Here is a 13,309-nt window from a genome sequence, read left to right on the forward strand (position 1 = left end):
GGAGCTCTCATTGTGTTATCCTGGCTTGGCTGAGTGGAAGGGCTCGGACCCCACGTAGCCTCCCACAGCACCTGCCTGCGGGGCTGGGGCTGGGGAAGACACTGTGGGGCAGACCCCAGCCCGTGGCGGGGATGGGGGGGTATCTGGGTACTCAGGAGCTCTGTCCCGAGGGGTGTTGTCACCCTGCACTGATGCACTGGGATGGTGTCCCCACCTGCAGGCTGGGAGGGAGGGAGGGTGGCAGCAGTGGCTCCCCGACACAGTGCCATTGGACAGAGGGAGGTGTGGGGTCTGTCCCTGGTGGTTTCCAGGAGCTTGCACTCCTGATGTGGGCACTGCCTCTTCCTGTCTGGGCTGGGGCTTCCTCCCTGTTATCTGCACAGGGGCCAGCACTAAGCAAGGCTCTGCAGCTGTGTAAATCTGGCACAGCACCGGGCCTCCTTCAGAGCCCCTGAGAGCAAGGCTTGCCCTTGCAGCGGGGCAGGGATGCTCCCTCCCTCTGCACCCTCTCTCCTCCCCTCTCCCTCCTTTCCACCAAGTGTGAGCTCCTTCCTCCCCAGCCTGAAGCCCAGAGGAGTGCCAGGGCCACCTCCACCCCATTCATCTTTCCCTTCAGGCACCATTTGCTCCGGCAGCATCTCCCTAACTGCCTTCTCTCCAGGATTGCCGCCTTGCCCAGGGATGATGCTGGAAGTGGTCCCCAGCCTCACTTCTCCGTATCTGCTGACAGCCATGTACCTGATCTTGCAGGCCGCAGAGAAACCATCCTCTGACGGCAGCATTGCTGCTGGTGCTGCCATCCTTCAGGCATGTGATGGGAACTTTCTGCCTGCCGGCGCTTCTCAGGCTCCGCTCTTAGCCTGTGCCAAAGAACTTGTGGCTTTACACTTCCAGTGGTTACATTTTCTTCCTTTTTCTGGGTTCAAATAGGACTGGCAGGGCTGTGACTTATCCTCTAGGCAGTCACTTTCCAGCAGTTTCCGTTGCTTCTTCTCTTGCCTCATGCTCTGCATGTACCACAGGTGATTCTCTGCCCTCCTGTAATGACAGCCCCTCTCCTTCCGTGCTGCATGGTTCCTGCCTGAACCCAGGGAGGCTGCAAGGGTTTCCTTAGCTCTTCCCAGGAGAGGGAGCAAAAGGCAGTATAAACACCAGCTTGGCATTGGTTTTGTGATTTTTGTTGTCCGAAAGGTGCAAGAATCCCTCTTGTCCCTGCCAGCCCACGGTCTTGGTGCTCTGCCCCAGGCAGCGATGCTCAGACCTGGCCATGTGTCCCCTTGTCTCGCTGGCCTTGGGAAGCCGCGTGGGTCCTGCTGGGTCCCTTTGGGCACAGCTCTTGCTTTTCTTGCACTGGTGCCAGGTGCCCCTGTCTCAGTCCTCTGCCCATCCTGCCCCCAAATTACTCCAAAGCTGACAGAGCTGCCCCCAACCCTCCCTGCTTCCTTTCTGGCCCACGGCGTGTGCGGTGCAGAGCAGTTCAAACAGCAACAGATCCTTTTGTAGGCTGCAGCCTGGCACACGGTCCAGCTGCTGCATCACCCAGCTGGGAACCCTTCCTCACCTGCCACCAGACTGAGGCCATGGTCTGTTTGTCCTGTGTGTCCCCCTCCTTGCCCCGGATGTGCTAATAGGAACGAAAGCAGCAGGTAAGCCATGTCCCTGACCCCCAGGCCTGGCTGTGTCATCCTGCCTCATGGTCTGCTGGCTCAGTGTCCCCAGGGAATGCCAGGTCTCTGCCCCAGCGCCTGGAACATGCTCCCTCCCTGCAGGTCCTGTGGCTGGTGAGGCGTTGTGTCCTTCCCCAGGGCTAGCCAGGCTGGGGGAAGAAGGGAAAGCTCTGGATCCAGGTGCTGGGAGACCCTGGCCAAACCACAGCAGGGCTGTGACCCTGGTGGCACTGCAGCACCATAGAAGGGAATTTTTTTCTCCTTCAAAATGTGGTTGATACAGAGGGAGCTCTGCTCGGCCTGCTACACAGCAACCATCCTGCTTCTCTGGATGCTGGGCTGCCCTTCTGGCCCCATTCAGCCCTCCAGCTGTTGGGGTCACCTGGGAGTTTGGTGTGAGCAGGGCAGAGAGCAGGAGGAGCTCTTGCCAGGCTTCCCCCCACAGGCAAAGCCCATTCAGTCCTATCTTAGAGCACTGGTACGGGCCAAAACACCAGCAAAATCACAGCTGCTTGGGCTTAGGAGGGGCCAAACCTTTGGTGTGGGCACAGGGAGCCCCGGGTGGCACCTGTACAGCTCTGCAGGGCTGGGGAGAACCCAGACCTGCTCCTGTCCCATCCAAGCTGCCAGAAGCAGGGCTCTGGAGATGCCTGGCTCTGGGGGAAGAAGAAGGGAGAGATGTCCAGGTGATGTCTCCCTGACCCTGCTGTAGGTGCAGTAGTTTGGGGTCCCCATGTTGCTCTGTAGAGGGGCTGTAGGCTCCAGCTGGGTGCTGTAAGGGGGCCGTCCCTCCCGATGCGTTCAGGAGAGGAGCAGTGCTGTGCTCCTGCTGCTCCCTGTCCCCAGCTGCGAGGCATGTGAGCGGGTCCCGGGGTGTACTTGGAGATGCTTTTGGGGGTGGGCTGGGGAATCCTGGTGTTTCCCTGCACAGTGCATTTGGCAGCAGCACCTGGGTTGTCAAAATGAGGTGCAGCCCCTCAGGCTAGGGGTGCACACTACTGCCCAGTGCTGGCATCACCAGGTGACTGGTGTGGAGATCTCGGCTGAGATGGGTTTGTGGTGTCAGCATCTTCTGATAGACTCATTCTCCTGCAAGGCAGCTGCCTCTGGGGAGCAAAGGGCTCAGCCTGCCTGCCCGGGGATTTGGGAAGGGCTGTGGCTGCCGAGGGGTGTGGGTCAGAGAAAGAAAGGTGCAGGCTGAATCTGCACATTTGTCCTGTGTGGACACGCGCAGGAAAGATGTGGCTTTCTCCTGCCGCCCTGCGCTGACTCTTGCCGCCAGTTGCCGATTTTGTTTCCCAGTGGCCGGCCGTACCACGGAAGTCATGGTGCAGATCTGCCCTGGGGATGGAGGAAGGAAGCAGCTGCCTGGGGTGAGAGCTCTTCCCGTCCTAGGTGGACAGAACATGGTATGCCAACACCATGGCGTCCTTCTGTGGCTGCAGACACCCACCTGCTCCTCTACTGGCCTTCCTGCAGGGTGCCAGGAGGAGCTGAGCTTTACAAAGAGCTTTTGTCGAGGCTTTGGACCAGGGGGGTTGTTGTGCTGCAGCACTGACTTGCCCTGCTGCGAGTGCTCTGTGGGAGCTGGCGTGTTGCATCTCTGTTCTGGCTGCTTGCTGGTGGTGCCCTTCCCCTGGCTCTGATGGAGGTGGCTTTTGGGCTGGTCTGTTTTCAGAGACTGGGACTAATTACAAATCTTACTGGAAACATAATGAGGGAACAGCACATTTTCTGAGGAGGGCAAGGTCAGGCCACATGTTCATTGCACTGATGCAGAATTTGCTGGACCAAGGTGCCAGAAAGGGGTGCACTTGGGTATTTGGTGCCTCTGAGCATCCCTGCAGGGATTTTGTTCATCTGCCTGGCCCTACTGTTTCCATCTTTCAGAGCAGTGCTCGTGGTCAGGTTGCCCAACAGGACACAGACAGTGGCTTCCCTCCAGATGGCTGCTGCATTGAGCCCCCCGCTGAGGCTGCATGGGGAGAGAGGTGCACGGTCCCCAGCGGTGGGCAGCGTTTTCTCCTTCACCCAGAGCTTCCTGGGACTGCAAAGCTCCTGAGCAGCCCCATGGCAGAGGGACTGACGATGGAGGTGCCTAAAGGCTCCTGCCTGCTGTGAAGGTGTTGCACCATGAGCTGCTGCCTGGGTTAATTCTTCTCTTTGCCCTCTTCCAGGCATCAAAGCTATGGTGCTGGTGGATCGTGACCACAACAGAGCTGTGTTGCAGCTGCAAATCTACTTCATACATCAAGGGCGCCTCTGAGCAGGTGAGTGCTGTGCACGTGGAAGGATTGCTGTCTTTGCTCTGGGGGAGGCTGATGGGGGCCATCGTGCTCACAGTTGTCAGGCTCCTGGTTTCTGCCATCCCTGCCATGCATCTCTTACCGGAAGAAAGCAATTGCAAGCCCTTTTCCTTGTCTGTAGGGCCAGAAAGTGTCAGGTGCTGTGGGCGGATGGGGTGGATGGGCGTGAGACCAGCGGCTATCTGAAGGCCCAGAGGTTGCTGGTGACCTGCAGTGTCTTGGAAAGCAGGTCATGGAATGATCACCAAAAAGAAGTAGGGATCTGTTCCTATACACAGATTTTCATGCAGGAAGGCAAGGAACAGGGGTGTAAAGGATAAACAAGGTATGAGAGTTTACAGCTTAGCTTAAAGTATTTGTGGCTTAAATGGAAAGTAAAGTGAAAATACTGCCTGAGATGACCTATAGATTCATGTGACCTTTGGATTTGGGAGAGGCTGAACTTCAGTACTGCCTTCTTTGCCTGTGTGACCCTGTGGGCAGGCAGCACCAGGCTTTGGGCAACCTGGTCTAGTGGGAGGTGTCCCTGCCCATGGCAGGGGGGTTGGAACGGGGCGATCTTTAAAGTCCCTTCCAACCCAAACCAGTCTGTGATTCTACCCTCCTGCCCTGCTCTTGGTGAGCCTCTGAATCTTACCAGCCCTGCATCTCCCCCTTTCTTTCCCTCAGAGCTGCTGTGAAGACTGAAGAGCTGGAGAGGACAGCGCAGAGGTTCGGAGGCACACTGTGATGGTGGGAGCCATTCCATGGCAGCCACGCTGCTTCTGGGGGGTGCCTGGCTGGCAGGTGTCTTCAGCGAGCTGTGCCAACAACAGCCCGTGGTGGGACGGGGAGGTTGATCGGGAGTGCAGTGGTTTTCTGCTGCAGAGGGGTGAGTGTGGGGGCAGCCAGGGCAGGCTGCAGCACGGGGGTTACACAGCCTCAGAGAGGGGATTGTTATAAGCGAGACCACGCAACTTTCTGGTCTATCGAAGATAGTTTATTAATTAAGTAAGCAGGCACAAGCAAAACAGCGCTGGGCGGCTGGGGAGTCTCTGCTCCACCACGGCACGCAACTTTCCCTTTTCAGTGTCGCCGTTTTATAGCATCCAAGTTCGGTTTGTCAGCATCCAAGTTCAGCTTGTCAGCATCCAAGTTTCGGCTTGTCAGGACTTGTTGAATCTTCTGAAGCTGTGCAGTTCGTTCTGTGTTCAAGGGTAGTAAAAGCAAAAGCAGCAAACAGTATTTCACAGAGTCTTTTTTACCAAGGACGTTTATCCAACACCCCCCCCCCACTATCTACTCGCTTAGTCTTTCCCTTAACAAGGTCGTAAATTGCAAAACCTTATCTTCTCAGCAGATTCTCTGAATTCCTTTTACAGACAATGAACAAACACCCGCTAATTTATCACAGGGATGAGGTTGGAAGGGACCTCTAGGTCCATCTGGTCCAACCCCTGCCCAAGCAGGGACACCCAGAGCAGGGTGCCCAGGATCACATCCAGGTGACTTAGCCTTCTTCCCTCCAGGCTGAACAATCCCAGCTCTCAGCCTTTTTCATAGGAGAGATGCTCCAGTCTCTTAATCATTGTTGTGGTTTAACCCGGCCTGCAGCTCAGCACCACACAGCCGTTCGCTCACCCTCCCCCCTCCCTCTCTGGGATGGGGGAGAGAAACAGGAAAATGAAGCCTGTGGGTTGAGATAGAGACAGTTTATTAGGACAGAAAAGAAAGGAAAATAATAATAATAATGATAACAGTACTACTACTACTGATGTGTACGAAACAAGTGATGCACAGTGCAATTGCTCACCACCCGCTGACCGATGCCCAGCCTATCCCCGAGCAGCCGGCCCCCCCACCCCGGCCAGCCACCCCTATATATTGTTCAGCATGACGTCAGATGGTATGGAATACCCCTTTGGCCAGTTTGGGTCAGCTGTCCTGGGTCTGTCCCCTCCCAGCTCCTGCTGCACCCCCAGCCTGCTCGCTGGCAGGACAGAGCGAGAAGCCAAAAAGCCCTTGGCTTGGTGTAAGCACTGCTCTGCAGCAATTAAACATCAGGGTGTTATCAACATTCTTCTCATCCTAAATCCCAAACACAGCACCCTACCAGCTACTAGGAGGAAAATTAACTCTATCCTAGCCAAAATTGGGACAATCATCTTAGTGGCCCTTTGCTAGACCCTCTCAGGTGTGGCCTCACCAGTGCTGAGTAGCGGGGAAGGATCACCTCCATTGACCTGCTGGCACTGTTCCTCAGAATGCAACCCAGGATAGCATTAGTCTTCTTTGTCGCAAGGCCACACCACTCCCTTGTGGTCAAATTGGTGTCCACCAGGACTCTCAGGGCCTTTTCAGCAAAGCTGCTCTTCAGCCAGTTGGCCTCCAGCACGTACTGGTGCATGGTGACACCTTTTGCTTCTCTCGAAGTCCCTGACCTCAACTACCCTGACCGGGCACCTTCTCATCCCCATCGTAGCGGGGATCAAAATACCACTCATGGCCTCAGTCTCCAGATGACCTTGACCTGCTTGGAGAACTGCTTCCCCTGTTGCATGTCTGCCCCTGAGCCTTTGTTCCACAGGAGTAGAGAGAGCTGCCGGGACAGGCAAAGGGCAGAGCTGCCAGGCGTGGGCTGTTTATCAGGCTCTGGAGCTCCTCGGTGGGCCAGTGAATTTTCTGTAGACATCCCATCTCCTCGCCTCTTGCAGACATTTTAGGGTTTATTGTGCCAGACAGCTCACAGCCAGGATTCTCACAACTCTGAAACTGGGCTGAAAATGGAAATAGAGGCCTTGTGTAGCATGAAGGAGGTTGAGTCCCCGAGGCAGGCAGGGATGGGTGGTATGGGTGGTGCAGGCACCAGTGGTGGGCTCTGCAGCCCCTGGTGCCATCCAGTTGTTTCAGGACTCTGGTCCAAGCTGGCAGAGCTAACTGTGACAATAATTCAGGTTCCCCCAGGTTGCATAGACAGGTTCTATGCCCACTGTGGGGCTGGTAGCCTCGAAGCCAACCCTGCCTCCTTTAGCGCATGCGGCTGGGGCTGGTTTCTTTGGCAAGTGCTCGGAGATCTAGTTGCTGTTGCCCAGAGGGGTGATTACAGTCCAGAGCCCCTGGGACTGGTCTGACCTGCCTGACTCCTGTGCTCTAGAGCAGCACAAGCACATCAGGTCCCTGGCAGAGGGCAGGCCCCCTTCTCCTTGCGTGTACAGACTTGTCCTCCATAGCCTCCAGCCCAGCTGGAGACTCCTCTCTGTGCCCAGGCCAGGAGGGAAGTGCTGATCCTGCAAGTGGGTGATGCCATGGGGTTGTCTGCAGAAGCCATGCCAGGCTGATTCCTCTTCCCATCCCTGGGGAGGGAGGTCCAAGCAGGGCTGCCCATCTCCCAGCAGGTCCAGAAGGCAGGACGAGGACCCTGATCCCGGCTGACCTCTCTCCCCTCTCTTTCCAGATGCTGCGCTGCAGTGCACCCCGTAACGGGGGGCTCACTCGGACGTCCTGAGTGAGGGGGTCCAGTTCCTGCACCTGCCCTCCCACCATCACCTGTGGCACTTTACTGTTCCCCTCCTGCTGCTGCATGGTCTGTCCTGGCTCCAGCTCCACGTGGGGCCCAGCCAAGTGAGGCTCCATGCGGCATATCCATGCAGAGACGTCCCTGCCCCCGGAGCCCAACACAGACTCCGGCCTGCCCCAACCCAGCAGAGAGGTGGCCTTGGAGCCTTCCTCACAGCACTGCACCCACCATGGCATCCTCATGGGCTACGAGACGGAGATCAAGCGCCAGAAGGTTTACCAGGTCTCCATCTTCTCCCATCTCTCCAGCTCCTCTGAGAGCACAGAGCAGCGGGCAGGCAGCTGGCCGGCTGTCAAGAGGGGCTACCCCGAGCAGCGAACTCCAGAGGGGGTGCGGGATCCTAAACGAACTCACTGGGGTGGCGGGGGGGTGGATGGCAAGTGTGACAGGGGCCCCAGGCAGGCTGCCCTGGAGGATGATGATACCTTCAAGGATGGTCTGCTGGTGGAGAAGCTCTCCCTGTGTGGCTCTGCCCAGCACTTCTCTCATAGCGGGCTGCGGGTGGTGGAGCACCGGTGTGAGGGCAGCTCTAGCCACAGCCCCAAGGCCAGCAGAGAGGACAAGCTGCAGGATGCCTCCTCCTCCTGGCCTCAGCATATTGCTTGCAGTACTTTGCACACGAGAGACAGTTGCCCCATCCCGCCAGGGGATCAGCCCACGGACTGCAGGGAGAACGGGGAGCGGGTGAGTGGCCACAAACTACTTGACTATGATTTGCACAATATTGCACAAACGTCCCAGCTGGACTCTGGTGGGAGGAGAGAAAAGCCAGGGAGCAGCCCTGCTCAGAGCAGCAGGGCTGGCGGAGGAGAGGAATGGCCAGTGGCGGCCAATGGGTGCGAGGAGCCCCCGGCTCCACAGACAGTGCTCAGCCCCGAGCCTGGCAGCCTGAGCTCCCTGGAGAAGACGCCTTGTGGGAGTAGCTGGGTCAGCGGCAGCAGCTGCCCAGCCAAAAGGAAGCTGCTGCCCACTGGTGAAGTTGTGTCCGACTCCTGCTCTGAGGACGAGAGCCTGTCCTCACCGGCGAGGAAGAAGAAGACCCTGCCGTGCCACCTAGTGCCCACAGCCTGCCGCAGCACCGACGCCAAGGGGGCCCCTTTCTGGAACCACCTACTCCCTGCCGCCAAGGTGAGCGTTGCTGGGGGGGTAGGAAGAAGCAGGGAACAGCCTGGAGACACCCAGAGCTGTCCCTCTTGGGCACATGGCCCACAGTGGCACGGCACCATGTCCTGTCCCAGTGCCACAGTGCAGTGGATAGTGGCCAGCCCTGGGACATGTGGTCTGTAGCCTGCCACCGGCCCTACAAAAGCAGAGGCACCCTGGCTTGTTGCTGCTCAGAGCCAGGATGCACTGTGCGTGGGACACAGCTCCATCCCTGTCCACGTGCCCTTCTTGGTGACTGTCCCCCAGCCTGGCTGCCCCCAGCACTGCCCTTACAGAGTGAGGTCCTCCAGCAGCTTCCCTTGGTTTTCCAGCCTGGTCATGCCAGCTAGCTCCATCACCCCTTTGTGTTGTGCTGCCCTTTGTGTGGCTTCCAGAAAGGAAAACCCCTGAAAAGGGGGCACTTTTAAAAGGAGACAGCAGTGAGGCCCTGTCTTTAATCCCCCACCCTACAGCTGTAGGATCCTGGCTGTGGGCAGCCCGACCCTTTGCCCAGACCTTGCATGAATTGCCTGGGGATGGGACTTTTCCCAGACTGGCCAGGGAGCTTTGTCGTACATGTCACCATTTCTTAGATGTGGTTTACGGGGTGGGTGGCTGCGTGCTGCACCCTTGTCTTGGGTTTCATCACCACCTTCCTCAGCAGAGCCACTTTGGGAGGGTAAAGACCTGCCCTTGCAGCCAGGTCTGGGTTTTGGCAGCTCTGTGTCCTCTCCATGCTTCATGCTGCCCCCCATGCCATCCCAGCAGGGATGTGGGACAGGGCAAGAGGTGGTGCACGGTCCCCATTTGGTGCCCTAACACGTTCCTTGGTTTCATGTCCCTTCCAGAGCTCTGCAGATTGCACTGCGGTCGGGAGGAGGCTGAAGAGCGGGCTGCGCCTCAAATCGTGAGTGTCCCAGCAGCTCCTGCCTCGCAGCAGGATCTGGGGTGCACAGTGATCCCAGCACCCCACAGCCTGCTGGGGCAGTTGGGTCAGGTTGCGTTGGGTTGGTGGGCATCTCCCCTCCACAAGACTCCGGGCTGTGGGGTGGAGGGAGGCTGCTTCTGGGGTTTGAAAAATGCGTTCAACTTCTACCAGGGAAAGGGGTGGAGGGAGGGACATCTCCATCTCCATCAGAGGAGAAGGTTCTGCACCCCCAGGGAGATGGACAACCCAAGGCTGTGCTCTCCAGTCCCACACTGATTCTTGCTCTCGTCTCTCAAGGCGACATCTCCGGAGCAGCCTCCGGAGGGGAACCCGGTCCTCTGCAGCACCCTGGGCCACCACCATCAGCCATGCTCTGCTGGGCAACTTTGAGGTAACAGCACCCACACAGTGATGGCCTGCCGGGGAGGGAGGTGGGTCTGGAGGGCTCGGGCTAGGCTGGCATCAGGCTAGGAGAAGCTGAGCCCAACGGGAGCCGGCTGCTTTCTATGGCAGTTGGCATGGGGCTGGGTTGCCTGTCCCTGAGGGTCTCATGCATGTTGGCTATGTGACATGGCAGCTGCTCACCACCAGGACAGCTCAACCAGCAGGTTCTTCTCTGCACCAGACGGCTGGTTTCAGGCCACCTATGGCTGGATGGGATCTGTCTCTGAAAAAGCAGCCAGGGTCCCTTGCGGGCAGTCCCCAGTCCCTAACACTTCCCTCCTCTTTCAGGAGTCCATCCTGAAAGGGTGCTTTGCACCGTCAGGACGCATCGAGGGATTCACAGCAGAGATTGGTGCCAGCGGCTCCTACTGCCCCCAGCATGCCACTCTGCCTGTGGACGTCACCTACTTTGACATCTCTGAACACAGCGCGCCCTCACCTTTCTTGGTACGTACACACGGGCTGGGCCAGTGGGGGAGGTGAGCGGGGACTGTGTCCAGACACTGCACATCCTCAGGGGCTGCTCTTCTCTGGAGAGCTTGGCTCAAGCAGCCACACGTCTGAGGAGACCACCAGCTATCTCAGGAGCAACACTTAACCTGCAAAGCAAAGAAAAAGTGGAGTCTTGGCCCCATGTTGCATCCTAGCTGAGCTCTCCATGGGCTTTCTCTCTCTCTCTCTCTCTCTCTCTCTCTCTCACGTGCTGTTTGTTTTGTCCCAGGGAGTGATTGACTTGGAGGCCTTGGGAAAGAAGGGTTACAGTGTCCCCAAAGCTGGAACCATCCAAGTGGTGAGTGGTAGTTGGGCTCCTGTTGCTTCCTGGGGTGGAGATACTCCATTATCACAGAATCACAGAATGGTTTGGGTTGGAAGTGACCTTAAAGCTCACCCAGTCCCACCCCTCCACCATGGGCAGGACACCTCCTACCAGCCCAGGTTGCCCAAAGCCCCATCCAGCCTGGCCTTGAGCACTGCCAGGGATGGGGCATCCACAGCATCTCTGCTATTGTGCTGCTTAGCTGGGGCAGCAGCCAGAAATCTTTGTGCAGAGGAGTAGCATGGCCACCAAGAAAGCATAGTGGAGGGAGCACAGGACCCCCAGTGTGCTGGCAGGAAGACAGCAGGACAGGGGATGTGGAGAAGGATGAGGCTGGTGGGGTGTGTATGTGCAGTGGGGATGGGATGGGAACATGGGAGTGGAGGTGGGTGGAGAGGACTTAGCTGTGGGCCAGCTCAGAGTGACCTGTGCTGGCTCTTCTGTGAGGGACATGGACAGGGCAAGAGCCGAGCCTCAGGCAAATCCCCTTGGGGCTGGTGTGGGGCAAGGACGACTCTTCTGGTCCCTTGAGTCCTCTGTTGTTGCCTCCAGATGCCCCAGCCCTGTCCTATGGATCTGTTCCTGGGCCCTTCCCGATCTGACCCCCCACCCACCCATCCTCTACCCCCAGACCTTATTTAACCCTAACAAGACCGTGGTGAAGATGTTCTTGGTGACGTACGACTTCCAGGATATGCCGGCCAACCACATGACCTTCCTACGCCACCGCATATTCCTGGTGCCTGTGGGGGAGGAGGAAGGGGCCACCGTGGCCCCCAGCAAGCCACCGGGCACCAGCCCGCCCCGCAGGGTCCTCTGCTACCTGATGCACCTGAGGTAGGGCATATGGGGTGGGATGGAGACCTGTCCTGGGTTCCCAGACCCCTCTCCCTATGTCCCTGCTTCCCTCAAACCTGCAGCCCCCTCTGCTAGTGTGTGGGGTGGTAGCTTGACCCCATAGCCTTGGGGAGGAGCAGGGACTAGCTGTTATTTGCACTAAAAGGGCTGCAGGGAGCTGTAGTCCTGCCCCATGACAGCCACCTCTGTCCCTCTGAAGGCAACCAGAGCATGGCCGCTTTGACCAGGGGCCACAGGAGGGGAGGGAGTTGTGTCCCCAACTCCAGATGAGGTTGTGCTGCCCTTGCTTGCAACTCTGAGGCTCCTCCACAGAATCATTAAGGTTGGAAAAGACCTCCAAGATCATCTGGTCCAACCATCACCCTACTACCACTGTCACCCACTAAACCATGTCCCTAAGCACCACGTCCAACCTTTCCTTGAACACCCCCAGGGACGGCGACGCCACCACCTCCCCGGGCAACCCGTCCCAATGCCTGACCGCTCTTTCTGACAAGAAATGTCTCCTCATTTCCAACCTGAACCTCCCCTGGTGCAACTTGAGGCCATTCTCTCTAGTCCTATCACTAGTCTCCTCCCAGGTTTCACAGCTCCAAGTCGGGGAAGATCTATCTTCACGACAACATCCGGCTGCTTTTCTCCCGCAAGTCGATTGAGGTCGACTCGGGGATCCCCTACGAACTGAAATCTTTCACGGAGATGCCAAGGAACCCCTGCTACTCACCCTGGGCCTGACCTTCTCCCTTGCCCCGGGGCTGCTGGGGAGCTCTCAGCCCAGTGCTTCGGGGAGAGATGAGTAAAGGAGATGAAGTGCCGCCACCTCGAAGTATCACCCTCCTCACCTGCCCCGATGTCGTGGCCATGTCCCCTGCCATCACTGAGGGGGCTTTATGAGGAGGGACAGGGGCAGCCCTGGCGCCCCAAGGCCATGCCCAGGGCTTTTGCCGGTGTTGCTCCGAGCTGGGAGGCATGGCTGGAGGCGAGGGGGGAGGCTGCCTGTGCCTGTCCCTGGGGCACGAGCCAAAAGCATGGAAAGTTTGTATTAGTATTTATTGTTGCTGGGGGGGCAGAGGAACAGAGGCGCTGCTCTTCCCCCACAGGTGCCGGATGAGGCCCCAAACAGCAGGGGCTGCACCCCCCAGCCCCATGGGACTGCTAGGGGACAGCAAGGGTGGCCGTGTCCCCCCGTGGAAGGAGCCGGTGACTGAGTTGGGTCAGCTGGGGGGCTCTGTTAAAAGCCCGGGGAGAGGCTGAGACCTGCTGGGCGCCATCTCGATGGTGGCCAAAACATCGTGTGTGTGTGAGGGGTGAATCCCCTCACCCCTGTGGCTTCAGCAGCCACCAGCCGGGGAATGACGGAGGAAGGGGGCCAGGCCTAGGCCATCCTGGAGCAAGGGAGCCCTGCAGGTAGCTGTGTGTGGGGGGAAATAGGATTGGGGTGGGGGGGAGAGGGAAGGGAGCCGCCTCAGCAGCGAGCTGGCCCCCTCCCGGAGCGCCGCACCCGGTACTTCTGTGTTGAGTTTTATTTAATAAACGTTTGGAGATCGAGCCCGGCCCCCCAACGCCCTGAGGGAATGAGGGAGGGACACG

At 58.2% G+C, this 13,309-nt stretch overlaps 1 protein-coding gene across 1 annotated transcript; it reads left to right on the plus strand.

The window, feature by feature from the left end:
• Positions 1-7,583: 7,583 nt before the first annotated feature.
• Positions 7,584-12,454, plus strand: LOC308184993 (atos homolog protein B-like; the record flags this gene model as incomplete). The annotated part of the gene is made up of 8 exons (XM_080572536.1): positions 7,584-8,213; positions 8,391-8,657; positions 9,521-9,579; positions 9,898-9,991; positions 10,333-10,491; positions 10,766-10,834; positions 11,493-11,698; positions 12,301-12,454. The coding sequence occupies 8 exons, from the start codon at positions 7,584-7,586 to the stop codon at positions 12,452-12,454; spliced, it is 1,638 nt and encodes a 545-aa protein (XP_080428662.1).
• Positions 12,455-13,309: the final 855 nt, after the last annotated feature.

This window comes from Anser brachyrhynchus (assembly GCF_964034855.1).
Source record: "Anser brachyrhynchus genome assembly, chromosome: W".
NCBI classification, from domain to species: Eukaryota; Metazoa; Chordata; class Aves; order Anseriformes; family Anatidae; genus Anser; species Anser brachyrhynchus.